At 49.1% G+C, this 27132-nt stretch overlaps 1 protein-coding gene across 1 annotated transcript in view; it reads left to right on the forward strand.

The window, feature by feature from the left end:
* Positions 1-282: 282 nt before the first annotated feature.
* The window catches only part of LOC144487201 (uncharacterized), a gene marked incomplete at its 3' end in the record, with an annotated part of 44412 nt that continues 17562 nt past the window's right edge, over positions 283-27132 (forward strand). Inside the window, exons 1-4 of the mRNA XM_078205256.1 lie at positions 283-533; positions 4106-4182; positions 6507-6592; positions 6811-6869. Of these exons, the coding sequence (XP_078061382.1) occupies positions 4163-4182; positions 6507-6592; positions 6811-6869 (165 nt within the window). The remainder of the gene's footprint in view (positions 534-4105; positions 4183-6506; positions 6593-6810; positions 6870-27132) is intronic.

The raw sequence follows: 27132 nt of genomic DNA on the forward strand, positions 1-27132 counted from the left end.
TCACTCCGGTCGGCGGCCGCTGCTTTTCGGCTCGTGGATTGGTCAGATCCCGGTCACGTGCTGTGAGCGGCAGTGACTTCAGACCCCCCTCTCCAGCCGCGCGCAGAAACCGTGAACGGCCGTTCCCACGTGACCGCGAGCCGCTTTCAGAGTGGGCGGGACCTCACCGCACCCTCATTCCCCATTGGTGCATTCTGCTGTCCGTCAAATGAACACAGCCAATAGGAACCCGCTCCAGCAGAATGATTGGCAGCCAGTGCGGGGCGCACTCGGGCAGCTTGTGATGAAGCAGCGACTCGCTGCCACTGGGGACAACCCCAGTCAGCGAGAGTCGGCGCCGCTGAAGTGGAGACTTTTTCTCTTATTTAATTCCTTACCGTTATTCAAAAATTCGGTGTGAACGTCACTGGGAAAGCCCCGCACACGCAGTGAGAAACGCCGCTGGGAAAGCCCCGCACACGCAGTGAGAAACGCCGCTGGGAAAGCCCCGCACACGCAGTGAGAAACGCCGCTGGGAAAGCCCCGCACACGCAGTGAGAAACGCCGCTGGGAAAGCCCCGCACACGCAGTGAGAAACGCCGCTGGGAAAGCCCCGCACACGCAGTGAGAAACGCCGCTGGGAAAGCCCCGCACACGCAGTGAGAAACGCCGCTGGGAAAGCCCCGCACACGCAGTGAGAAACGGCGCGGCGCCTGAACTCCGCACTCGAGACGGCGGCGGCTGTTTGTCCGCTCGCCGATTGGCCAGATCCAGGTCACGTGCTGTGCGTCGGCAGTGACGTCAGAACGCCCCCTCCAGCCGCGCGCGGAAACCGTTTAACGGCCGCTTCCAGCCACGTCACTGAGTGGGCGGCACCTCATTGCGTCATCATTCAGATTTACATACAGCATGAAAACAGGCCCTTCAGCCCAACTTGTCCAGGCTGCCCCTGTTTTTAAACCTCTAAACTCGTCCCAATTGCCCACATTTGGCCCATATCCCTCTATACCCATCTAACTAAATGCTTTTTAAAAGACAAAATTGTCCCCACCTCTACTACTCCCTCTGGCAGCTCGTTCCAGACACTCACCACCCTCTGTGTGAAATAATTGCCCCTCTCACCTTCAACCTCTGCCCTCTAAGGTTCAGACTCCCCGACCTTTGGGAAAAGACATGAACTATCCAGCTGATCTGTGCCCTCATTATTTTATAGACCTCTATAAGATCACCCCTCAGCCTCCTACGCTCCAAAGAAAAAAGTCCCAGTCTATCCAACTCCTCCTTCGAACTCAATCCATCAAGTCCCGGTAGCATCCCAGTAAATCTTTTCTGCACTCTTTCTAGTTTAATAATATCCTTTCTATAATAGGGTGACCAGAACTGTACACAGTATTCCAAGTGGGGCCTTACCAATGTCTTGTACAACTTCAACAAGACGTCCCAACTCCTGTATTCAATGTTCTGACCAATGAAACCAGGCATGCCGAATGCCTTCCTCACCACTCTGTCCACCTGTGACTCCACTTTCAAGGAGCCATGAACCCGTACCCGAGATCTCTTTGTTCTGTAACTCTCCCCAACACCCTACCATTAACTGAGTAAGTCCTGCCCTGGATCAATCTACCAAAATGCATCACCTCGCATTTGTCCAAATTAAACTCCATCTGCCATTCGTCAGCCCACTGGCCCAATTGATCAAGATCCCATTGCAATCCGAGATAACCTTCTTCACTGTCCACTGTGCGACCAATCTTGGTGTCATCTGCAAACTTACCAACCATGCCTCCTATATTCTCATCCAAATCATTAATATAAATGACAAATAACAGTGGACCCAGCACTGATCCCAGAGGACACCGCTGGTCACAGGCCTCCAGTTTGAAAAACAACACTGGACAACCATTCACTGGCTTCTGTCATCAAGCCAATTTTGTATCCATTTAACTACCTCACCCTGGGTCCCATGATGTAGGTTGTGCAACAACCTGCCATGTGGTACCTTGTCAAAAGCCTTATTGATTCATTGCACAATCCATCACTGCACCCTCATTCTCCATTGGTCCATTCTGCTGTCCATCAGCTGAACACAGCCAATAGGAAGCCGCTCCAGCAGAATGATTGACAGCCAGTGTGGGTGGAGTCGGGCAGATTGTGATGAAGCAGCGACTCGCTGTGGATTCGCTGCCATTCCAGCCAGCAAGAGGCAGCAAGAGCGGCACCTTCCGTCCCCAAGCGCAGCATTCGCACCATCCCACTTTCAACCCCAGCACCACATACAGCTTCTTGTTGTTTCTTCCATTGGCAGCACCCCCGGGTGCTCTTGGTGCTCCCGTTCCAGCACCTTTCCTCTTAATGATGGGGGATTGAGGCTCTCATAGCCCAGAATAAACATCCAGCAACACCGACAACTCCCAGCTTCCGCACATTTACCGCTGTAACTCCAGGTGCTTTCTACTCGTCGTCCCTCTCTGGACAAGTTGCACACCCTGCCTCATAACCGGATCATTCCGGGTAACTGTTTAGCGGTTACCGGAACTTTATCTTCTTGTGTGAAATGCATTGTGTGCACATTCCAGCGGGAACATCTTTATCTCCAGGCAAAGGCAGCCTTGACAGAGCATCCGCATTGCCGTGTTTCTCTGACTGACAGCACCAACACCCACCTCTGCAATCAAACTGCTGCCATGGACGGTATCCCAGTGAATAGTCCAAGGATGGAAGATAAAATTTAGGAATTATGAATGGGAGTCAGTAATTCAGCCCTTCGAGCTCCGTCACAACATCATCATGGCAGAGCTTTTAATTTCTTGATGCAAAGACGATGCCTCAGCCTCCTTTTTCCACCCGAGCAAACTTTTCCTCAGCTTTCGTCAATGATCTAGAAGCGAATACTATGGATCTTCCACTCCGTTTGACATAACGTGAGACAGGACAACCCCAATCCCATTGGGCGAGGCGTCGCATTTAAGGTGCAGCGGTAACTTTGGGTTAAATTGAACTCGCATTTCCAATCTCTTCAAAGCCTGCTTTAGCACCAGAGAAGCCTCCTATTTTTAATTCACTTCCACGGCTCTCCTTTCACCAGCAACTGGAGCATCAGTTTCAATGCTGTCGCCAGATCCGGAATGAGCTTGTCATAGTAATTGATTATGTGGTGATATAAACAGGGCCTAGTTTTAAGGCTGATAAAATTGGATATCCTAAATTGAAGAATTGGGCACATTGAAATCAATCACAGTCACACCGCAGGCAGGCCAATTGTACAATACACAAATGTGTCTGGGCCTGACCCATCAACCACCCATCAAAGGTCGTTACACTCTACTTGAGACTTAGCAGGAGATCATGGCACCTCATTGAAATGCATCGGTCTATTGTTAGAAGCCCAGATCGGGCCAGACTTTCTGTCACCAAGAGATCCTGTAGAAAGCTTACCTGATAACAAGTTTAACAACATGGAGATGGACACCTGCGGGGCGGACCCTGGTGTCCTGTCAGGCAGACATCAAGAAACCCACTGGGTATTGGAACCCCCTCCTGGGACCTCATTGGCCAGAAGCCAGAGAAGTTTCTGGAAAGGCAAGCAGGCTGGGGATAAAGGGACACACTCAGAGGCACAAGGAGCGAAGACTCGACAGGGGAGACAGCCGTGACCATTCGGAAGACTGACCAGAGAAGGAAGGAAGGAAGGAAGGAAGAAGCGGCCATCGAGACTCACCTTCGTGACGACAGACCAGAGGGACTCAGAGAATCGGGCCTGCAGTTTAACCAAAGCATCTTTACGGGTAGTATACTTGAATCTGCTGGGGTATCCTCTTGTTTTATGTGGGTAATTTAAGGGTTAATAGTGTTATTTAATAAACTTGTTGAATCTTTACTTATGTTTGTCCTTGTCCACCTTGCAAATAAGGGCACCGGGGTAAAACCTTGGAGTAAGTAAACTGGTTGAAAGTATCTGAGATTAACAGGTACAACAATTAGACCCAAAAATCACCTGAATTGGGACACATTGTCTGGTCTTGGGGCTTTCATGATGACCTCCATCTTGGGCCTTGTGCAATCCATTTCATGACCCAGGCATTCAATGGAGTCCTTGAAGAACTCATATTTCTCTCTTGATTTGCAGGCCGTGCTCCTGCAACCTCTAAGGTATTCTCCAAGTACTGGGAAAATAGTCAAATCCATGAGCAAGATCTCATCCAGGTAAGTCTGGATTCTTGTCATTCCACTCAGGATTTGGTCCATGGCCTTCTAATCGAGATAAGGGCGCATGTAATCAAGATGGGGGCATTCCAAACTGAAATTGGGGGCACTTGTGATTCACCTGGGCACTCCTCATTGACAGGAGCAGTGCGAGCTGATATGCGGGCACTCAGAATTGAAACTGTCACTGCTCTAAATCTAAATGGGAGCACACCTAATCGGGATAGAAGTCTCTCTTATTCGAGATACGGCGTGCTCCCAATCGAGATGGGGGGGCACTGCTAACAGCGATGGGGGGAGGGGTCACTGCTAACGGTGACAGGGGCGGGGGGGCACTGCTAACGGCGGCGGGGGGGGCACTGCTAACGGTGACGGGGGGACACTGCTAACGGTGACGGGGGGAGGGGGGCACTGCTAACGGCGACGGCGGGGCACTGCTAACGGCAACGGGGAGGGGGGCACTGCCAATGGCGATGGGGGGGGGACTGCTAATTGAATTAGTCGCTGCTCCAAATCTAAATAGGAGGCACCCCGAACTGATAAAGAAGGCTCCATCATTCGAGATACGGGGCACTCCTAATCGAGGGAGGGACAGACCTAATCGAGGTAGGCAGCGATCCTAATTGACCGGGGACACTCAGAAATGACGGGGGGCACACCTCACTGAAATAGTCACTGGTCCAAATCTAAACAGGGGGGCATTCCTAATCGAGATAGAAGGCTCCCTTATTGCAGATCAGGACACTCCAAATCAAGATGGGACACTCCTAATCGTTAGAGGGTCACTCGCAATCGAGATAGGGGGCACTCCAAATTGAGATAGTTGGGACTTCAAATCGAGCGAGAGGGAACTACTAATTGACACGGGCACTCCTGTGAACCTGGCACTGAACCCAGCCAGGCCTGTGACACTGAATCCTAAAGAACAGAGTGAATCCAGCCAGGCCTGTGGGACTGTATCTCAAGCGACAGGCAGAACCCAGCAATGCCTGTGACACTGAATCTCGAAGGATAGAGTGATCCCAGCCAGGCTTGTGACACTGAATCTCAAAGGACACAGTGAACACAGCCAGGCCTGTGAGACTGAATCTGAAAGGACAGAGTGAATCCAGCGAGGCCACTGTTCGACCACCCCGAAGCCTCCTATGCTCCAGGAGAAAATGTCCCAGTCTTTGCAGCCTCTGCTTATAACTCAAACCATCAAGACCCTGCAGTATCCCAGTAGTTCTTTTCTGCACACTTCCTAGTTTAGTAATATCCTTGGTATAATAGGGTGACCAGAACAGTACACAGTATTCCAAGTGTGGCCTTACCCAATGTCTTGTACAACTTCAACATGATGTCCCAAATCCCATTCAGTATTCTGACCAATGAAACCAAGCATGTGGAATGCCTTCTTCACCACTCTATCCATTGTGACTCCACTTTCAAGGAGCTATGAATCTGTACGCCTAGATCTCTGTTCTATAACTCTCACCAATGCCCTACCACTAACTAAGTAGTGCGCTGGTTCGATCTACCAAAGTGCATCACCTTGCGTTTATCTAAATTAAACTCCATCCACCATTCATCAGCCCACTCGATCAAATGATCAAGATCCCGTTGCAATCCGAGACAACTTTCTTCACTGTCCACTATGCCACAAATCCTGGTGTCATCTGCAAAATTACTAACCATGCCTCCTAAATTCTCATCTAAATTATTAATATAAATTACAAATAGCAGGGGACCCAGCACCGATCCCTGAGGCTGGTCACAGGCCTCCAGTTTGAAAATAGAACAACCCTCGACAACCACCTTCTGTCATCAACCAATTTTGTATCCATTTGGCCACCTCATCCTGGATCCCATGAGATTTAACCAAATCCGGTCTAGTTTTGCTTTTAAATGTTTACATTTTTAAACACAAACCTCTTGCCCTTGTTGGGAATATCAGTGCGGTTTGAGAAAAGCAAACACTGATCCGACACTCAACACCCCCCAACACAGGACTGAGCAGAGAGTGTGAAATGTGAGTGGTGTGAGTGTGGATTATCTATTATAAGTGGATAAGAAACACTCCTCCATTTTCAAATCTTTACCTTGCTTATGGAGTGTCTCGGACTCCCCTGTCACTCACTATCCATCTGAATTAATCTCTATTCCTCACTGTCTAACTGTTACTCTCTGCATTGCTCCCTCTCCCTAACTCTCTGTTACTCTGCATCGCTCCATCTCTCTCTCTCTTCCTCTCTCTCTCTATCCCTCTCATCCACCATGTTGTTTATCATTAAGGGCTCTAATCACGGAGAATTCAAACACTCTTTCTGTTTCTGTCTTGGCAGAATTAGCAACATGAGTGCAAATTTCAAGATTGGATTCACACAATACAGACAGAACAGTATTTATATAATGGCTTCTGCAAATGCTGGTGAGCTCAGTACATGTGGTAGCTTAATGTTACAATAAGATAGAATCTGTATTCAGACAACTGTTACTCTCTGCATTGCTCTCTCTCATTCTCCCGACCTCTCTGTTACTCTGTATCTCTTCCTCTCTCTCTCTATCCCTCTCATCCACCATGTTGTTTATCATTAAGGGCTCTAATCACGGAGAATTCAAACACTCTTTCTGTTTCTGTTTTGGCAGAATTAGCAATATTAGTGGATATTTCAAGACTGGATTCACACAATACAGACAGAACGCTGGTGAGCTCAGTACACGTGGTACCTGAATGTTACAATAAGATAGAATCTGTATTCAGACAACTGTCACCCCACAGGGTCCAAACTTCACCGTGTTAATTGGATTTGATTTGATTGATTTGTATTGGGATGCAGTGAAAAGTATTGTTTCTTGTGCGCTATACAGACAAAACATACCGTTCATAGAGTACACAGGGGAGAAGGAGAGGAAAGGGTGCAGAATATAGTGTTGCAGTTACCGATAGTGTGTAGTGAAAGATCAGCTTAATATATGGTAGGTCCATTCAGAAGTTGACATTCTCCCCAAGCACTAAAGCTTCCCACAAAGCAAGGCTCACAAATTCAACACTAGTTTCCTTTGTCCGCTCTCCCATCATGCTGTGTTCGGAGTCTCTGATCGATGCTGAGGGCCTAGTATTTGAGGCTCTGAGCTGAACCCACAATCTGTCTGATTCTGAGAGAAGATTACTGCCCACTCATATATATACCCTTGAAATATATCTGTTGTGTACAGAGTCACTTCTTCTTTCCCTGTGTCTGCTATCCTTAAAGAACTACTGAATAATCTTTAAACATCTGTATTATCACAGAACAGGGCCAACATGGGGGAATCTAGTATCAGGGAGGGCACAGTTTAAAATTCATACAGCTCCCATTAAAGATGGAGATGAGGAGGAATAATTTGTTCTCTCAGGGGGTGGTTAGTGTTTAGAAGTCAAAGTTAAAATTCATTTATTGGTCACAAGTCAGTCTTACATTAACACTGCAATGAAGTTACTGTGAAATTCCTCTAGTTGGCGCCTGTTCGGATCAATGCACCGAACCAGCACGTCTTTCAGAATATGGGAGGAAACCGGAGCACCCGGAGGAAACCTACACAGACACGGGGAGAACATGCAAACTCCGCACAGACAGTGACCCAAGCCGGGTATCAAATCCAGGTCCTCGGCGCTGTGAAGCAGCAGTGCTAACCACTTTCCCCAGAGAGTGAGTTGAGCATTATGGGGAGACACGCAGCAAAGTAGAGTTCAGGCCACAGTCAGATCAGCCATGATCTTATCAATGGGAGGAGCAGAATGGCCCACTTCTGCTCCTATTTGTTGTGTTCTGCGTGGTACTTTAAAAGGCCATTGTACTCAGCATTGCAGGAACTCTGCCGAACACACTCTATCTCAATCACTTCCTCTCCCTCTCTGTGACTCTCACTCCATTCCTTTCCTTCCCTCTCTCTGTTACTCTCTCTCTATCTTGTTGTAGGGAAAAGTCCCTTGTACCAGTGCATTCAAGGAAGTCGAGTCGCAAGGCAAGGTTCAAAGCGTTTTTCTTTCATGTACAATTACTGGGAACCCAGGGAGACCCCTGTAGCCAGCTTAGAAACAGTGCTTGGCCACGTTGATCTCAATGGTTATACATTTGCTCTGGATATTTATAGGAATCCAAATTCGAGCGGGAACATTTGCTCATACATTTTTACAATATTTATAAAATGGCCTGTCTGGTCAGGAAGTTCCCGGAGAGACTTGTCAATTTGCATCTGTATGGTGTGTGTCCGTGTTAATGGGACTGCCTGTTCTTGCCCCGGTGTTTTAATGTGTTTCCCATTATCCTCTCGATGTGTCCCCTTATCTACATCGATCTCTACTGTTTTGTGTCTGTATTCTATGCTTGCGAGATTAGGTGTTAATGTCATTTTGTCCTGCTGTGTGTAGGGGGATTTAATCTAATCTCTTATTCTTTTTATCCTAGTTTATTAAGTTTCTTTGCCTGCCTTGGCCATTTTATTCCTGTAATATTTTATTGACAGTCCGGTTATGCCATATAACCCACTCCAGGCCTTGACTCGCAGATATCCCGATCTTCTGGCCAAAGGCCGGTTTAAAATGCAGCTTCGTGCTGTTGCTGGGCAAAGCTTTTGTCGGCTTTGAAATGAAAGGTCTCTCAGCTGTGCAGAGGGGGATTTAAACGAATGTCCATTCGGGTGTTCCCCTCTGCATTGTGGGCACGTTATAAATGGTGCCAATCAGTCCAATAAATGAATATGTTTAATGAGGTGAATATTGATGAGATAATAAAAATATGGCTTTTGGAAAATGGCCTACTTCAGTCCCTCCTCTCGTCCAGGGGGTCCCATTCATGGCTGACCCCCCATGGACGATCTTGAGAGGTACAGTGACTTGTACAGATGTCGTCCTTGCCGTTGTTCCTCTTCCTCTGTGGTGTGGTTAAATTCTTGCATCTGGATACTGGCAGTGGGTAGCATTCTTGATGCAATATTTGCACATATCACTTTAATACAGGTTAGGCCCAGGCAGAGTGTGAACAGGATGGCTACTACTAAAATTAATCCCGTCATAATGTATGCTCCCCAAACTGTGTTAAACAGCCACCCTAACCACCCATCAGTCCCTGTAAATCCCTGTTTAAAGCTATCCAATTGCTTTTGTATCCCGGACATGGCTGCTGTTATGTTTAATGTCTCGTCGTGTACATATGTGATGCATTTTCCTTTGATGATGGTGCATACCCCTCCTTGTCTGGCTAGCTGATAGTCTACTGCATATCTCGCTTGCTGTGTGTATAGTCTGAGTTCTGCGAGTTCTTGGTCAATTGCACCCAGTGCTTGGAGGGTGTTGTTTCCTAAGATGGTAAGTCCACATTTGAAGAAATTCCTATTACTGGCACTGATCACCCCTGCGGTGCCCCCTGGGGATAGTGTCCCCAGAAATCCATACCCCAAAGAAGATCCTAATGTGACAGGGGCCTGCCAGTCTTGACCCACACTTGACCCTGACTGCACAGAGCTGTGCTGAGGTGCTTCATGGGAGTGGGGCAATTATGTCTGAACTTAGCTCCTGTAACTAAGTGCACTGGAACTACTGAATTAGAACGCAGCTAACTGTGCACTGGAACATCAGAATGCAGTTAGCTGTTACTAGAACATCAGAACTGAAGTGGATGGCCTCACACTGACTATTCATAGATTTGCAGGGTTTTTTTGTGCTGTAGCTTTACCAACTCACTTAGTCTCTCTGTGTTCCTGATTTCTAAGAATTAAATACAGTCAAATTCTAATTCAATTACAGCTAGTAGGTCAGGAAACTTAAACATAGAAACATAGAAAACTACAGCACAAAACAGGCCCTTCGGCCCCACAAGTTGTGCCGAACATATCCCTACCTTTTAGGCCTACCTATAACCCTCCATCCTATTAAGTCCCATGTACTCATCCAGGAGTTTCTTAAAATACCCTATTGAGTTTGCCTCCACTACCACTGACGGCAGCCGATTCCACTCGCCCACCACCCTCTGTGTGAAAAACTTCCGCCTAACATTTCCCCTGTACCTACCCCCCAGCACCTATAACCTGTGTCCTCTCGTAGCAGACATTTCCACCCTGGGAAAAAGCCTCTGAGAGTTCACCCGATCTATGCCTCTCAACATCTTATATACCTCTATTAGGTCTCCTCTCATCCTAAGTCTCTCCAAGGAGAAAAGACTGAGCTCCCTCAGCCTATCCTCATAAGACATGCCACTCAATCCAGGCAACATCCTTGTAAATCGCCTCTGCACCCTTTCAATCTTTTCCACATCCTTCCCATAGTGAGGCGACCAGAATTGAGCACAGTACTCCAAGTGGGGTCTGACAAGGGTCTTATAGAGCTGCATCATTATCCCCGGGCTCCTAAACTCAATCCCTCGATTGATAAAGGCCAGCACACCATACGTCTTCTTAACCACCTCCTCCATCTGCGGGGCCGATTTTAGAGTCCTATGGACCCGGACCCCAAGGTCCTTCTGATCCTCCACAGTACTAAGAGTCTTTCCCTTAATATTGTACTCCTTCATCCAATTTGAATTGCCAAAATGGACCACGATGCATTTATCTGGGTTGAAGTCCATCTGCCACTTCTCCGCCCAGTCTTGCATCCTATCTATGTCCCTCTGTAACCTCTGACATCCCTCCAGACTATCCACAACCCCACCAACCTTCGTGTCGTCGGCAAACTTACCAACCCATCCGTCCACTTCCTCATCCAGGTCATTTATGAAAATGTCAAACAGCAAGGGTCCCAGAACAGATCCCTGGGGCACACCACTGGTGACCGACCTCCATTTAGAAAAAGACCCATCCATACACACTCTCTGCCTCCTTTGGGCAAACCAGTTCTGGATCCACAGGGCAGCAGCCCCTTGGATCCCATGCCCTCTCACTTTTTCTAGAAGCCTTGCATGGGGGACCTTATCAAACGCCTTGCTAAAATCCATATAAACCACATCTACCGCTTTCCCTTTGTCAATGTGTTTAGTCACATTTTCGAAGAACTCCGCCAGGCTCGTAAGGCACGATCTGCCTTTTACAAAGCCATGCTGAGTATTCCTGAGCATACTAAACCTCTCCAAATGCTCATAAATCTTGTCCCTCAGGATCTTCTCCATCAGCTTACCAACCACTGAGGTTAGACTCACCGGTCGGTAATTTCCTGGGCTATCCCTATTCCCCTTCTTGAAAATAGGAACCACATCCGCAATCCTCCAATCCTCCGGCACCTCTCCCATCTCCATCGACGATGCAAAGATTATCGCCAGAGGCTCTGCAATCTCTTCCCTCGCCTCCCACAGTAACCTGGGGTACATCCCATCCGGACCCGGCGACTTATCTTTCTTGATGCCATTCAAAGATTCCAGCACAACCTCTTTGTTAAAGTCCACATACTCAATCTTTTCAGTCCATCGCATGCCCACAGTACATCCACCCATGTCCTTCTCCTCTGTGAAAACCGAGACAAAATTCTCATTAAGCACCTCTGCCATTTATACTGGTTCCGTACTGATTTTCCCGCCTTCACGTTTTATAGGCCCTATTCCTTTATGTCTCATCCTTTTACTCTTCACATATTTATAGAACGCCTTAGGATGTTAAAGTATGAGCTAAAATAAAAGTTCTGATGAAGGGTCATCCTGACTCAAAACTTTGGCTCGATTCTCTCTTTTCATTTGGAGGCCCACACTGTCTGTAATTTACACACAGTAAAACAACAACCTGAGTTGTTGTCTTGTCCTGCCAGGTGGGTGCAGGAGAACCAGTGGGACTCGCCCAACAGAGATGGAGAGTTGGAAGCAGTGTTAGAGAGCACACTGCTCTCACCTGTCTTACTGTTATCAATTTGACATTAAAATTGATATTTAACCTTGTGGATCCGATCTAGAATCTTCAGCATATTGGGTCAGGTTATAAATCAGTAATTTCCAAATATGTATATATAAAACCAATCGACAGCAAATCTCTTGTTCAGAGATTTTGGTTGAACCCAGAATAAAACTATCAGTAAGTTTAGGGGCTTGATTCTATAAATGGCACAGGATGGAACATTGCAAGTGTTTTTGCCAAACTATGGTTTCTAAAGTTTGACCTTTGAAACCGATTATCTGATCATTCTCTGAATAAAAATGTTGCACCATCTGAAATAAACAATCCAAGATCAACTGATTAAAAGGGAGGTGCAAATCCTCCAGAAGTTTCACACTTCATTATTCAACCAACATTTAAATACAGTTACAGGAGGCAATTATTCTGCCCCTTGAGCCTATTCCTCTAATTAATTATATTTTGCCTCATCTGCATCTTAACTCCATTTACCCTGAGTAGATGTCATCCTCGATAAGGACAGTTGACGATGACCTGCCATAGATTCACTTCACTTGTCATCCTGAGTGAATGAAATTCTGAGCATCTTCTTGAATAACTCCATTGGGTCAGAATCCACCGTGTTTGGTGTCTCTGTTGCTGGTTTACAATAATAAATGTAACTGGAGTGTTCGTGCTCACTGCCCAACAGCTGCAGCCATTGTTGCTCAGAGATCATTCAGTTTGGAAGTTAAACGGTTAATCTCCATGTATAGAAACAGTCCTTCTCTCAGCTCATTGACAAGGAACTGGCTCCTGGGCTCTGGGGTGAAACCACAAATATCAGGAAATCAATGTTTGCTCAAAATTCCGAAGTCCCAGTTGGAATTTGTTTCTGATCATTTGACGGATTTACTGAACATCTCTGGAACAAGAAGAGTTAAAGTAAAATTTCGAATGAAACTTGTTGACAGTTGAATTAGCCGCAGGTTGTCAAACTGGTTGAATTTGATGCCTGGAATGGGGCCGCTCCCTTCTCTGCAGTAAGTGGGGAATGTTTAAATTGAATTCCATGCTGAGGATGGGCAGCAGCTTTCACACAGAGGGTAAAGCTGTGAGCCTCACTGAAAAGGGAGACAATCACATTTCCAATTTGTTTCATTTCAGCAAGTTGCAAGAAATTTCTATCTCATTGATGCAGAGGATCAGGGATAGAAATTACACAGACGACACAGAAATGAAGAGACAGGGATTTTTTGCAGACAGAAGATAAGATTAATGTAACTTCTTACATTTAATGCCTTGACCAATATTCTGTATATGCAGCTTGTCCTGGATTCCAACATATCTCTGTTTCTTTGGCCTCTCTTTCCCCAATCCATCCATTTATTGTGTATTTCATCGGCTTATTTGCCTTTTCTAAATGCGTTACCTCACACTACTCTGAGGTCCCAGGAGGGGGTTCCAATACCCAGTGGGTTTCTTGATGTCTGCCTGACAGGACACCAGGGTCCGCCCCCCAGGTGTCCATCTCCATGTTGTTAAACTTGTTATCAGGTAAGCTTTCTACAGGATCTCTTGGTGACAGAAAGTCTGGCCCGATCTGGGCTTCTAACAATAGACCGATGCATTTCAATGAGGTGCCATGATCTCCTGCTAAGTCTCAAGTAGAGTGTAACGACCTTTGATGGGTGGTTGATGGGTCAGGCCCAGACACATTTGTGTATTGTACAATTGGCCTGCCTGCGGTTTGACTGTGTTTGATTTCAATGTGCCCAATTCTTTAATTTAGGATATCCAATTTAATCAGCCTTAAAACTAGGCCCTGTTTATATCACCACATTCCCTCCACTTCTACCATATCCAGCCCTTTCATTATCTTATAGGCCTCTATAAGATCATCCCTCAGCCTTCTAAACTCCAACGAGTACAAACCCAATCTGCTCAATCTCTCCCCATAACACCGTGTGTTACTGACGGTATCTCTACTAATGTTAATTCAGCACCCTCGCACAGTCTCTGAGTCACCCCTCTCCCCGCAGCACCCAGTGTTACTGACTGTATCTGTACTGATGTTAATCCAGCTCCCTCACACTGTCACTCAGTAACCCCTCTCCCCGCAGCACCCTGTGTTACTGACTGTATCTGTACTGATGTTAGTCCAACTCCCTCACACTGTCACTCAGTAATCCCTCTCCCCCAGCACACTGTGTTACTGACTGTATCTGCACTGATGTCAATTCAACTCTCTCACACTGTTACGCTGTAACCCCTCTCCCCCAGCACCCTGTGTTACTGACTGCATCTGTACTGATGTTAATCCAGCTCCCTCACACTGTCACTCAGTAACCCCTCTCCCCCAACACCCTATGTTACTGACTATCTGTACTGATGTTAATCCAGCTCCCTCACACTGTGACTGAGTAAACCCTCTCCCCCAGCACCCTGTGTTACTGACTGTATCTGCACTGATGTTAATCCAACTCCCTCACACTGTCACTCAGTAACCGCTCTCCCCCAACACCCTGTGTTACTGACTGTGTCTGTACTGATGTTAATCCAGCTCCCTCACACTGTCACTCAGTAACCCCTCTCCCCCAGCACCCTGTGTTACTGACTGTGACTGTACTGATGTTAATCCAGCTCCCTCACACTGTCACTCTGTAACCCCTCTCCCCCAGCACCCTGTGTTACTGACTGTGTCTGTACTGATGTTAATCCAGCTCCCTCACACTGTCACTCAGTAACCCCTCTCCCCCAGCACCCTGTGTTACTGACTGTATCTTGACTGATGTTAGTTCAGCTCCCTCACAATGTCACTCTGTAACGCCACTTCCCAGCACCCTGTGCTACTGACTGTATCTCTACTGATGTTAGTACAGCTCCCTCACACTGTCACTCAGTCACCCCTCTCCCCCCAGCAACTGTGTTACTGACTGTGTCTCTAATGATGTTAATCCAGCTCCCACACATTGTCACTCAGTAACCCCTCTCCCCCCAGCACCCTGTGTTACTGACTGTATCTGCACTGATGTTAAACCAGCTCCCTCACGCTGTCACTCAGTATCCCCTCTCCCCCAGCACCCTGTGTTACTGACTGAATCTGTACTGATGTTAATCCAGCTCCCTCACACTGTGACTGAGTAATCCCTCTCCCCCAGCACCCTGTGTTCCTGACTGTATCTCGACTGATGTTAATCCAGCTCCCTCACACTGTCACTCAGTAACCCTCTTCCCCAGCACCCTGTGTTACTGACTGTATCTGTACTGATGTTAATCCAGCTCCCTCACACTGTCACTCAGTAATCCCTCTCCCCCCAGCACCCTGTGTTCCTGACTGTATCTGTACTGATGTTAATCCAGCTCCCTCACACTGTCACTCTGTAACCCCTCTCCCCCAGCACCCTGTGTTACTGACTGAATCTGTACTGATGTTAATCCAGCTCCCTCACACTGTCACTCAGTAACCCCTCTCCCCCAGCACCCTGTGTTATTGACTGTGTCTGTACTGATGTTAATCCAGCTCCCTCACACTGTCACTCAGTAACCCCTCTCCCCCAGCACACTGTGTTACTGACTGTATCTGTACTGATGTTAATCCAGCTCCCTCACACTGTCACTCAGTAACGCCTCTCCACCAGCACCCTGTGTTACTGACTGTGTCTGTACTGATGTTAATCCAGCTCCCTCACACTGTCACTATGTAACCCCTCTCCCCCAGCACCCTGTGTTCCTGACTGTATCTGTACTGATGTTAATCCAGCTCCCTCACACTGTCACTCTGTAACCCATCTCCCCCAGACCCTGGGTTACTGACTGTATCTGTACTAATGTTAATCCAGCTCCCTCACACTGTCACTCAGTAACCCCTCTCCCCCAGCACCCTGTGTTACTGACTGTGTCTGTACTGATGTTAATCCAGTTCCCTCACACTGTCACTCAGTAACCCCTCTCCCCCAGCACCCTGTGTTACTGACTGTATCTCTACTGATGTTAGTACAGCTCCCTCACACTGACACTCAGTCGCCCCCATACTCCAGCCCCTGTGTTACTGACTGTATCTGTACTGATGTTATTCCAGCTCCCTCACACTGTCACTCAGTAACCCCTCTCCCCCAGCACCCTGTGTTACTGACTGTATCTGTACTGATGTTAATCCCGCTCCCTCACACTGTCACTCTGTAACCCCTCTCCCCCAGCACCCTGTGTTACTGACTGTATCTGTACTAATGTTAATCCAGCTCCCTCACACTGACACTCAGTCACCCCTCTCCCCCCAGCACCTGTGTTACTGACTGTGTCTCTATTGATGTTAATCCCGCTCCCTCACACTGTCACTCTGTAACCCCTCTGCCCCCAGCACCCTGTGTTACTGACTGTATCTGCACTGATGTTAAACCAGATCCCTCACACTGTCACTCAGTAACCCCTCTCCCCCCAGCACCCTGTGTTACCGACTGTATCTGCACTGATGTTAAACCAGCTCCCTCACACTGTCACTCAGCATCCCCTCTCCCCCAGCACCCTGTGTTACTGACTGAATCTGTACTGATGTTAATCCAGATCCCTCACACTGTGACTGAGTAATCCCTCTCCCCCAGCACCCTGTGTTCCTGACTGTATCTCGACTGATGTTAATCCAGCTCCCTCACACTGTCACTGAGTAACCCTCTTCCCCAGCACCCTGTGTGACTGACTGTATCTGTACTGATGTTAGTCCAGCTCCCTCACACTGTCACGCAGTAATCCCTCTCCCCCCCAGCACCCTGTGTTCCTGACTGTGTCTGTACTGATGTTAATGCAGCTCCCTCACACTGTCATTCTGTATCCCCTCTCCCCCAGCACCCTGTGTTACTGACTGTATCTGTACTGATGTTAATCCAGCTCCCTCACACTGTCACTCAGTAACCCGTCTCACCCAGCACACTGTGTTACTGACTGTATCTGTACTGATGTTAATCCAGCTCCCTCACACTGTCAGTCAGTAACTTCTCTCCCCCAGCACCCTGTGTTACTGACTGTGTCTGTACTGATGTTAATCCAGCTCCCTCACACTGTCACTCTGTAACCCCTCTCCCCCAGCACCCTGTGTTCCTGACTGTATCTGTACTGATGTTAATCCAGCTCCCTCACACTGTCACTCTGTAACCCCTCTCCCCCAGCACCCTGTGTTACTGACTGTATCTGTACTAATGTTAATCCAGCTCCCTCACACTGTCACTCAGTAACCCCTCTCCCCCAGAACCCTGTGTTACTGACTGTGTCTGTACTGATGTTAATCCAACTCCCTCACACTGTCACTCAGTAACCCCTCTCCCCCAGCACCCTGTGTTACTGACTGTATCTTGACTGATGTTAGTCCAGCTCCCTCACACTGTCACTCAGTAACCCCTTTTCCCAGCACCCTGTGTTACTGACTGTATCTCTACTGATGTTAGTACAGCTCCCTCACACTGTCACTCAGTCACCCCTCTCCCCGCCAGCACCTGTGTTACTGACTGTGTCTCTAATGATGTTAATCCAGCTCCAACACATTTTCACTCAGTAACCCCTCTCCCCCAGCACCCTGTGTTACTGACTGTATCTTGACTGATGTTAGTCCAGCTCCCTCACACTGTCACTCAGTAACCCCTTTTCCCAGCACCCTGTGTTACTGACTGTATCTCTACTGATGTTAGTACAGCTCCCTCACACTGTCACTCAGTCACCCCGCTCCCCTCCAGCACCTGTGTTACTGACTGTGTCTCTAATGATGTTAATCCAGCTCCAACACATTGTCACTCAGTAACCCCTCTCCCCCCAGCACCCAGTGTTACTGACTGTATCTGCACTGATGTTAAACCAGCTCCCTCACACTGTCACTCAGCAACCCCTCTCCCCCCAGCACCCTGTGTTACTGACTGTATCTGCACTGATGTTAATCCAGCTCCCTCACACTGTCACTCAGTATCCCCTCTCCCCCCCAGCACCCTGTGTTACTGACTGAATCTGTACTGTTGTTAATGCAGCTCCCTCACACTGTCATTCAGTAACCCCTCTCCCCCAGCACCCTGTGTTACTGACTGAATCTGTACTGATGTTAATGCAGCTCCCTCACACTGTCATTCAGTAACCCCTCTCCCCCAGCACCCTGTGTTACTGACTGAGTCTGTACTGATGCTAATGCAACTCCCTCACACTGTAATTCAGTAACCCCTCTCCCCCCAGCACCCTGTGTTACTGACTGTATCTGTACTGATGTTAATGCAGCTCCCTCACACTGTCACTCAGTATCCCATCTCCCCAGACCCCTGTGTTACTGACTGAATCGGTACTGATGTTAATCCAGCTCCCTCACGCTGTGACTGAGTAATCCCTCTCCCCCAGCACCCTGTGTTACTGACTGTATCTCTACTGATGTTAATCCAGCTCCCTCACACTGTCACTCTGTAACCCTCTTCCCCAGCACCCTGTGTTACTGACTGTATCTGTACTGATGTTAATCCAGCTCCCTCACACTGTGACTGAGTAAACCCTCTCCCCCAGCACCCTGTGTTACTGACTGTATCTGTACTGATGTTAATCCAGCTCCCTCACACTGTCACTCAGTAACCCCTCTCCCCCAGCACCCTGTGTTACTGACTGTGTCTGTACTGATGTTAATCCAGCTCCCTCACACTGTCACTCAGTAACCCCTCTCCCCCAGCACCCTGTGTTACTGACTGTGTCTGTACTGATGTTAATCCAGCTCCCTCACACTGTCACTCAGTAACCCCTCTCCCCCAGCACACTGTGTTACTGACTGTATCTGTACTGATGTTAATCCAGCTCCCTCACACTGTCATTCAGTAACCCCTCTCCCCCAGCACCCTGTGTTACTGACTGTGTCTGTACTGATGTTAATCCAGCTCCCTCACACTGTCACTCTGTAACCCCTCTCCCCAGCACCCTGTGTTCCTGACTGTGTCTGTACTGATGTTAATCCAGCTCCCTCACACTGTCACTCAGTAACCCCTCTCCCCCAGCACACTGTGTTACTGACTGTATCTGTACTGATGTTAATCCAGCTCCCTCACACTGTCACTCAGTAACCCCTCTCCCCCAGCACCCTGTGTTACTGCCTGTGTCTGTACTGATGTTAATCCAGCTCCCTCACACTGTCACTCTGTAACCCCTCTCCCCCAGCACCCTGTGTTCCTGACTGTGTCTGTACTGATGTTAATCCAGCTCCCTCACACTGTCACTCATTAACCCCTCTCCCCCAGCACACTGTGTTACTGACTGTATCTGTACTGATGTTAATCCAGCTCCCTCACACTGTCACTCTGTTACCCATCTCCCCCAGCACCCTGTGTTACTGACTGTATCTGTACTAATGTTAATCCAGCTCCCTCACACTGTCACTCAGTAACCCCTCTCCCCCAGCACCCTGTGTTACTGACTGTGTCTGTACTGATGTTAATCCAGCTCCCTCACACTGTCACTCAGTAACCCCTCTCCCCCAGCACCCTGTGTTACTGACTGTATCTTGACTGATGTTAGTCCAGCTCCCTCACACTGTCACTCAGTAACCCCTCTCCCCCAGCACTCTGTGTTACTGACTGTATCTGTACTGATGTTAATCCAGCTCCCTCACACTGTCACTCTGTAACCCCTCTCCCCCAGCACCCTGTGTTACTGACTGTATCTGTGCTAATGTTAATCCAGCTCCCTCACACTGTCACTCTGTAACCCCTCTCCCCCAGCACCCTGTGTTACTGTCTGTATCTGTACTCATGTTAATCCAGCGCCCTCACACTGTCACTCAGTCACCCCTCTCCCCCCAGCACCTGTGTTACTGACTGTGTCTCTATTGATGTTAATCCAGCTCCCACACATTGTCACTCAGTAACCCCTCTCCCCCCCAGCACCCTGTCTTACTGACTGTATCTGCACTGATGTTAAACCAGCTCCCTCACACTCACTCAGTAACCCCTCTCCCCCCAGCACCCTGTGTTACTGACTGTATCTGCACTGATGTTAAACCAGCTCCCTCACACTGTCACTCAGTATCCCCTCTCCCCCAGCACCCTGTGTTACTGACTGAATCTGCACTGATGTTAATCCAGATCCCTCACACTGTGACTGAGTAATCCCTCTCCCCCAGCACCCTGTGTTCCTGACTGTATCTCGACTGATGTCAATCCAGCTCCCTCACACTGTCATTGAGTAACCCTCTTCCCCAGCACCCTGTGTTACTGCCTGTATCTGTACTGATGTTAATGCAGCTCCCTCACACTGTCACTCAGTAACCCCTCCCCCCAGCACCCTATGTTACTGACTGTATCTTGACTGATGTTAGTCCAGCTCCCTCACATTGTCACTCAGTAACCCCTTTTCCCAGCACCCTGTGTTACTGACTGTATCTCTACTGATGTTAGTACAGCTCCCTCACACTGTCACTCAGTCACCCCGCTCCCCCCAGCACCTGTGTTACTGACTGTGTCTCTAATGATGTTAATCCAGCTCCAACACATTGTCACTCAGTAACCCCTCTCCCCCCAGCACCCTGTGTTGCTGACTGTATCTGCACTGATGTTAAACCAGCTCCCTCACACTGTCACTCAGTATCCCCTCTCCCCCAGCACCCTGTGTTACTGACTGAATCTGTACTGATGATAATGCAGCTCCCTCACACTGTAATTCAGTAACCACTCTCCCCCCAGCACCCTGTGTTACTGACTGTGTCTGTACTGATGTTAATGCAGCTCCCTCACACCGTCACTCAGTATCCCATCTCCCCCAGCACCCTGTGTTACTGACTGTGTCTGTACTGATGAGAATCCAGCTCCCTCACACTGTCACTCAGTAACCCCTCTCCCCCAGCACCCTGTGTTACTGACTGTATCTATACTGATGTTAATCCAGCTCCCTCACACTGTCACTCAGTAACCCCTCTCCCCCAGCACCCTGTGTTACTGACTGTGTCTGTACTGATGTTAATCCAGCTCCCACACACTGTCACTCTGTAACCCATCTCCCCCAGCACCCTGTGTTACTGACTGTGTCTGTACTGATGTTAATCCAGCTCCCTCACACTGTCACTCAGTAACCCCTCTCCCCCAGCACCCTGTGTTACTGACTGTATCTATACTGATGTTAATCCAGCTCCCTCACACTGTCACTCAGTAACCCCTCTCCCCCAGCACCCTGTGTTACTGACTGTGTCTGTACTGATGTTAATCCAGCTCCCACACACTGTCACTCTGTAACCCATCTCCCCCAGCACCCTGTGTTACTGACTGTGTCTGTACTGATGTTAATCCAGCTCCCTCACACTGTCACTCAGTAACCCCTCTCCCCCAGCACCCTGTGTTACTGACTGTGTCTGTACTGATGTTAATCCAGCTCCCTCACACTGTCACTCTGTAACCCATCTCCCCCAGCACCCTGTGTTCCTGACTGTGTCTGTACTAATGTTAATCCAGCTCCCTCACACTGACACTCAGTCGCCCCCCTACTCCAGCCCCTGTGTTACTGACTGTATCTGTACTGATGTTAATCCAGCTCCCTCACACTGTCACTCAGTAACCCCTCTCCCCCAGCACCCTGTGTTACTGACTGTATCTGTACTAATGTTAATCCAGCTCCCTCACACTGTCACTCAGTCACCCCTCTCCCCCCAGCACCTGTGTTACTGACTGTGTCTCTATTGATGTTAATCCAGCGCCCTCACACTGTCACTCAGCAACCCCTCTCCCCCCAGCACCCTGTGTTACTGACTGTATCTGCACTGATGTTAAACCAGCTCCCTCACACTGTCACTCAGCAACCCCTCTCCCCCCAGCACCCTGTGTTACTGACTGTATCTGCACTGATGTTAAACCAGCTCCCTCACACTGTCACTCAGTAACCCCTCGCCCCCAGCACACTGTGTTACTGACTGTATCTGTACTGATGTTAATCCAGCTCCCTCACACTGTCACTCAGTAACCCCTCTCCCCCAGCACCCTGTGTTACTGACTGTGTCTTCACTGATGTTAATCCAGCTCCCTCACACTGTCACTCTGTAACCCCTCTCCGCCAGCACCCTGTGTTCCTGACTGTATCTGTACTGATGTTAATCCAGCTCCCTCACACTGGCACTCTGTAACCCCTCTCCCCCAGCACCCTGTGTTACTGACTGTATCTGTACTAATGTTAATCCAGCTCCCTCACACTGTCACTCAGTAACCCCTCTCCCCCAGCACCCTGTGTTACTGACTGTGTCTGTACTGATGTTAGTCCAGCTCCCTCACACTGTCACTCAGTAACCCCTTTTCCCAGCACCCTGTGTTACTGACTGTATCTCTGCTGATGTTAGTAGAGCTCCCTCACACTGTCACCCAGTCACCCCTCTCCCCCAGCACCTGTGTTACTGACTGTGTCTCTAATGATGTTAATCCAGCTCCCACACATTGTCACTCAGTAACCCCTCTCCCCCCAGCACCCTGTGTTACTGACTGTATCGGCACTGATGTTAAACCAGCTCCCTTACACTGTCACTCAGTATCCCCTCTCCCCCAGCACCCTGTGTTACTGACTGAATCTGCACTGATGTTAATGCAGCTCCCTCACACTGTCATTCAGTAACCCCTCTCCCCCCAGCACCCTGTGTTACTGACTGTTTCTCTCCTCATGTTTATGCACTTCAGCAGTCACGGGCATTCAGCCTTGGATCTTCAGGTTAGCGTTCTCCAAGGCGGCCTTCACGACACACGACAGCGCAGAGTCGCTGAGCAGAAAACGATAGCCAAGTTCCGCTCACACGAGGACGGTCTCAACCGGGATATTGGGTTCATGTCACACTATTTGTAACCCCCACAGCTTGCCTGGACCTGCAACGTTTCACTGGCTGTCTTGTCTGGAGACAATACACATCTTTTTAGCCTGTCTTAATGCTCTCTCCACTCTCGTTCTTTGTATCTTAAAGACTTGATTAGCTGTAAGTATTCGCATTCCAACCATTATTCATGTAAATAGAGTCTGTGTCTTTATAAGCCCTGTCTGTGAACAGAATTCCCACTCACCTGAAGAAGGGGCTTGGAGCTCCGAAAGCTTGTGTGGCTTTTGCTACCAAATAAACCTGTTGGACTTTAACCTGGTGTTGTTAAACTTCTTACTGTGTTTGGCTTTAGCCAGTGCATTATAACGGTTGGAATGCGAGTCTTTACAGGTAAGCAAGTCTGAAAGGTACAGACAATGTGAGTGGAGAGAGGGTAGAGCAGCGGTGAAAGATGTGTATTGTCTCCAGACAGGACAGTTAGTGAGATTCTGCAAGGCCAGGCAAGTCGTGGGGGTTACAGATAGAAACATAGAAAACTACAGCACAAAACAGGCCCTTCGGCCCCACAAGTTTTGCCGAACATAACCCTACCTTTTAGGCCTACCTATAACCCTCCATCCTATTAAGTCCCATGGACTCAACCAGGAGTCTCTTAAAAGACCCTATTGAGTTTGCCTCCATCACCACTGACGGCAGCCGATTCCACTCACCCACCACCCTCTGTGTGAAAAACTTCCCCCTAACATTTCCCCAGTACCTACCCCCCCCCCCCCCCCCCCGCAACTTAAACCTGTGTCCTCTCATAGCAGCCATTTCCACCCTGGGAAAAAGCCTCTCAACATCTTATATACCTCTATTAGGTCTTCTCTCATCCTACGTCTCTCCAAGGAGAAAAGACCGAGCTCCCTCAGCCTATCCTCATAAGGCATGCCACTCAATCCAGGCAACATCCTTGTAAATCTCCTCTGCACCCTTTCAATCTTTTCCACATCCTTCGTGTAATGAGGCGACCAGAACTGAGCACAGTACTCCAAGTGGGGTCTGACGAGGGTCTTATATAGCTGCATCATTATCCCCGGACTCCTGAACTCAATCCCTCGATTGATAAAGGCCAGCACACCATACGCCTTCTTAACCACCTCCTCCACCTGCAGGGCCAATTTTAGAGTCCTATGGACCCGGACCCCAAGGTCCTTCTGATCCTCTACAGTACTAAGAGTCTTTCCCTTAATATTGTACTCCTTCATCCCATTCGACCTGCTAAAATGGACCACGACGCATTTATCTGGGTTGAAGTCCATCTGCCACTTGTCCGCCCAGTCTTGCATCCTATCTATGTCCCTCTGTAACTTCTGACATCCCTCCAGACTATCCACAACCCCACCAACCTTCGTGTCGTCGGCAAACTTACCAACCCATCCCTCCACTTCCTCATCCAGGTCATCCAGATAGTGTGACATGAACCCAAGATGGCGGTTGGGGCCGTCCTCATGTGTGTGGAACTTGACTATCAGTCTCTGCGCAGTGACTCTGCGCTGTCGTGTGTGGTGAAGGCAGCCTTGGAGAACGCTTCCCCGAAGACTCACATTCCAACCATTATTGTGTAAATTGAGTTATTGTCTCTGTTGGCCCTGTTTGTGAACACATCTCCCACTCCCCTGATCAAGGAGCAGTGCTCCGAAAGCTCGTGTCTTGTGCTGCCAAATCGACCTGTTGACCTTTAACCTGGTGCTGTTGCCCCGCCCACCATCTCACACCGTCACAATGCCCGGCTGATTGACGGCAGCTCCGGACCAATAGGAGGAGAAGGGGGCGGGACTGGATTACCGAGCGGGAGGGGCTGGTCCTCCAACCAATCGGAGTGAATGAGGGGCGGGGCTGGGAGTGGAGCATGCGCAGTGTGCGGGATGGCAATGGGTGATTTGATGTCAGTGAGTGGAATGGCGGCTCGGGGGAGCGATGGATCCGGCGGGTGGGCGGAGAGGATTCATAACCAGGTTTGTGTGCAGCGGAAACTCAGAGAATGAAATCGCCGGTTCCCCGTTTGTACCCAGCGGGAGCCCAGTATTGTTCCCCGTTTCTGCCCCGAGTTCACCGCCGCCATGTTTACAGCGGGGCTGTGCGCCTGCACCGCCGCCGTCTTTGTGAGGAGCAATGTGAGGAGAGCGCATGTTCAGTGCCATCTTTGTGAGGGGCAATGTGGGGAGAGCGCATGTTCAGTGCCATCTTTGTGAGGGGCAATGTGGGGAGAGCGCATGCCCAGTGCCATCTTGGTCTGGGTTTGACCAAAGGGCAGAGGTTAAAGGTGAGTGTGTTTCAGAGGGGATGTGGGGACAGAATGTTGAGCAGACTGTGTTGGAAATCTGGACCTCGCTGCCTGAGTGGCTGCTGGAGGCAGGGACTCTCTGATTGAAGAAGCTTCTGGACAAACACATCAATACACAAGGTATGGTCGCTGATAGTCCAAGTACATTGATTAGACTCAATTGGTATTGAGGGGGCGGGGGAGAGAGGTTGGGGTGAGTAGTTGCGGGGGATGGGGGTGAGGGGCAGGCAGTGAGGGGTTGCGGGTGGAGAGGTTGTGGAGTGAGGGGTTGCGGAGAAGCGGGCGAGGTGTTGGGGGGGATGGGGTGAGTAGTTGCGGGGGATGGGGGTGAGGGGCAGGGGGTGAGGGGTTGCGGGTGGAGAGGTTGTGGAGTGAGGGGTTGCGGAGAAGCGGGCGAGGTGTTGGGGGGATGGGGTGAGTAGTTGTGGGAGTGAGGGGCAGGGGGTGAGGGGTTGCGGGGCAGGGGTGGCAGGAGAGTGGTTGGAGTGGGGAGGGTTTGCGGGGGTTGGGGAAAGGGGTTGCGGAAGAAGGGTTGTAGGGGAGGGAATAAGGCGTTGCGGGGCAGCGGTTGCATGGGGGAGGGTTTGCAGGCGTGGGGGGGTGGGGCAGAGGTGGAGGAAGCGGTGGGGCTCGGGGAGGGGATGCGGGTGAGGGATTGCAGGGGGCGATCTATCTTCAATAGATTGGTTGAAGACTTGGGCAGAGAGGTGGCAGATGGAGTTTAATCCGGACAAATGTGAGGGAATGCATTTTGGAAGGTCCAGTACAGATCGGAAATATAGAGTAAATGGCAGAACCCTTAAGAGTATTGAAAGGCAGAGGGATCTGGGTGTACAGGTGCACAGGTCACTGAAAGTGGCAACGCAGGTGGAGAAGGTAGTCAAGAAGGCATTTGGGATTTCAATGTTGGGGTTGTTGTTGAATTTATTCGTGGTTTTCAATGTTGGGTTTGTTGTTGTTGAATTTGTTTGTCTTTTTTACATTTTAGTTTATTGTTGAATTTGACAGGTACACAGGTCACTGTGTGGCAACGCAGGTGGAGAAGGTCGTCAAGAAGGCATACGGCATGGTCGCCTTCATCGGCCGGGGCATTGAGTTTAAAAATTGGCAAATCATGTTGCAGATTTATAGAATCTTAGTCAGGCCGCATGTAGAATATAGTGTTCAATTCTGGTCACCACACTAACAGAAGGATGTGGAGGCTTTGGAGAGAGTACAGAAAAGTTTTTTCTGAATGTTGCCTGGTATGGAGGGCATTAGCTATGAGGAGAGGTTGGAGAAACTTGGTTTGTTCTCACTGGAACGACGGAGGTTGAGGGGAGACCTGATAGAAGTCTACAGGATTATGAGGGGCATGGACAGAGTGGATAGTCAGAAGCTTTTTCGCAGGGTGGAAGAGTGAATTACTCGGGGGAATAGGTTTAAGGTGGAGGGGGAAGGTTTAAAGGAGTTGTCCGAGGCAAGTTGTTTTACACAGAGGGTGGTGGGAGCCTGGAACTCGCTGTCTCCCTCTTTCTCCCTGTCACTCTCACTCCCTCTCACTCTCCATTTCTCTCTGCACCCATTCACCCTCCCCCTGCTTCAGTAATGTCCATAGAGAAGGAAATCTGCCGTCCTTACCTGGTCTGGTCTACATGTCATTCCAGAGCCACAGCAACGTGGCTGACTCTCAGCTGTCCTCCCAAATGGCCGAGCAAGCCATTTCGTTCAAGGGCACGGTGCCACATGGTTCGCACTGCTGCCTCACAGCGCCAGTGAATCACGTTCCATTCCCACCTTTGGTCACTCTGTGTGGAGTTTTCACCCTGTGCATACGAAGATCCCAAAAATAATGGGAATTTTAAATTTCAGTGCAGCCTTTCTCATTGTGGAGCTCTCTCTCTCAATTCCTGCATGATTGTAATGTCGAAACTGACAGGCATCTAGTTTGCAAAGATTTTACAATTGAGTAAATGTTTACAGGCAGCGACAGAGAGAGAGAGAGAATGAGACAAAGAGACTGCAACAGGCAGAGATGGAGGCAGAGGCAAAG

Source organism: Mustelus asterias, unplaced genomic scaffold (assembly GCF_964213995.1).
Source record: "Mustelus asterias unplaced genomic scaffold, sMusAst1.hap1.1 HAP1_SCAFFOLD_643, whole genome shotgun sequence".
Lineage (NCBI taxonomy): Eukaryota > Metazoa > Chordata > Chondrichthyes > Carcharhiniformes > Triakidae > Mustelus > Mustelus asterias.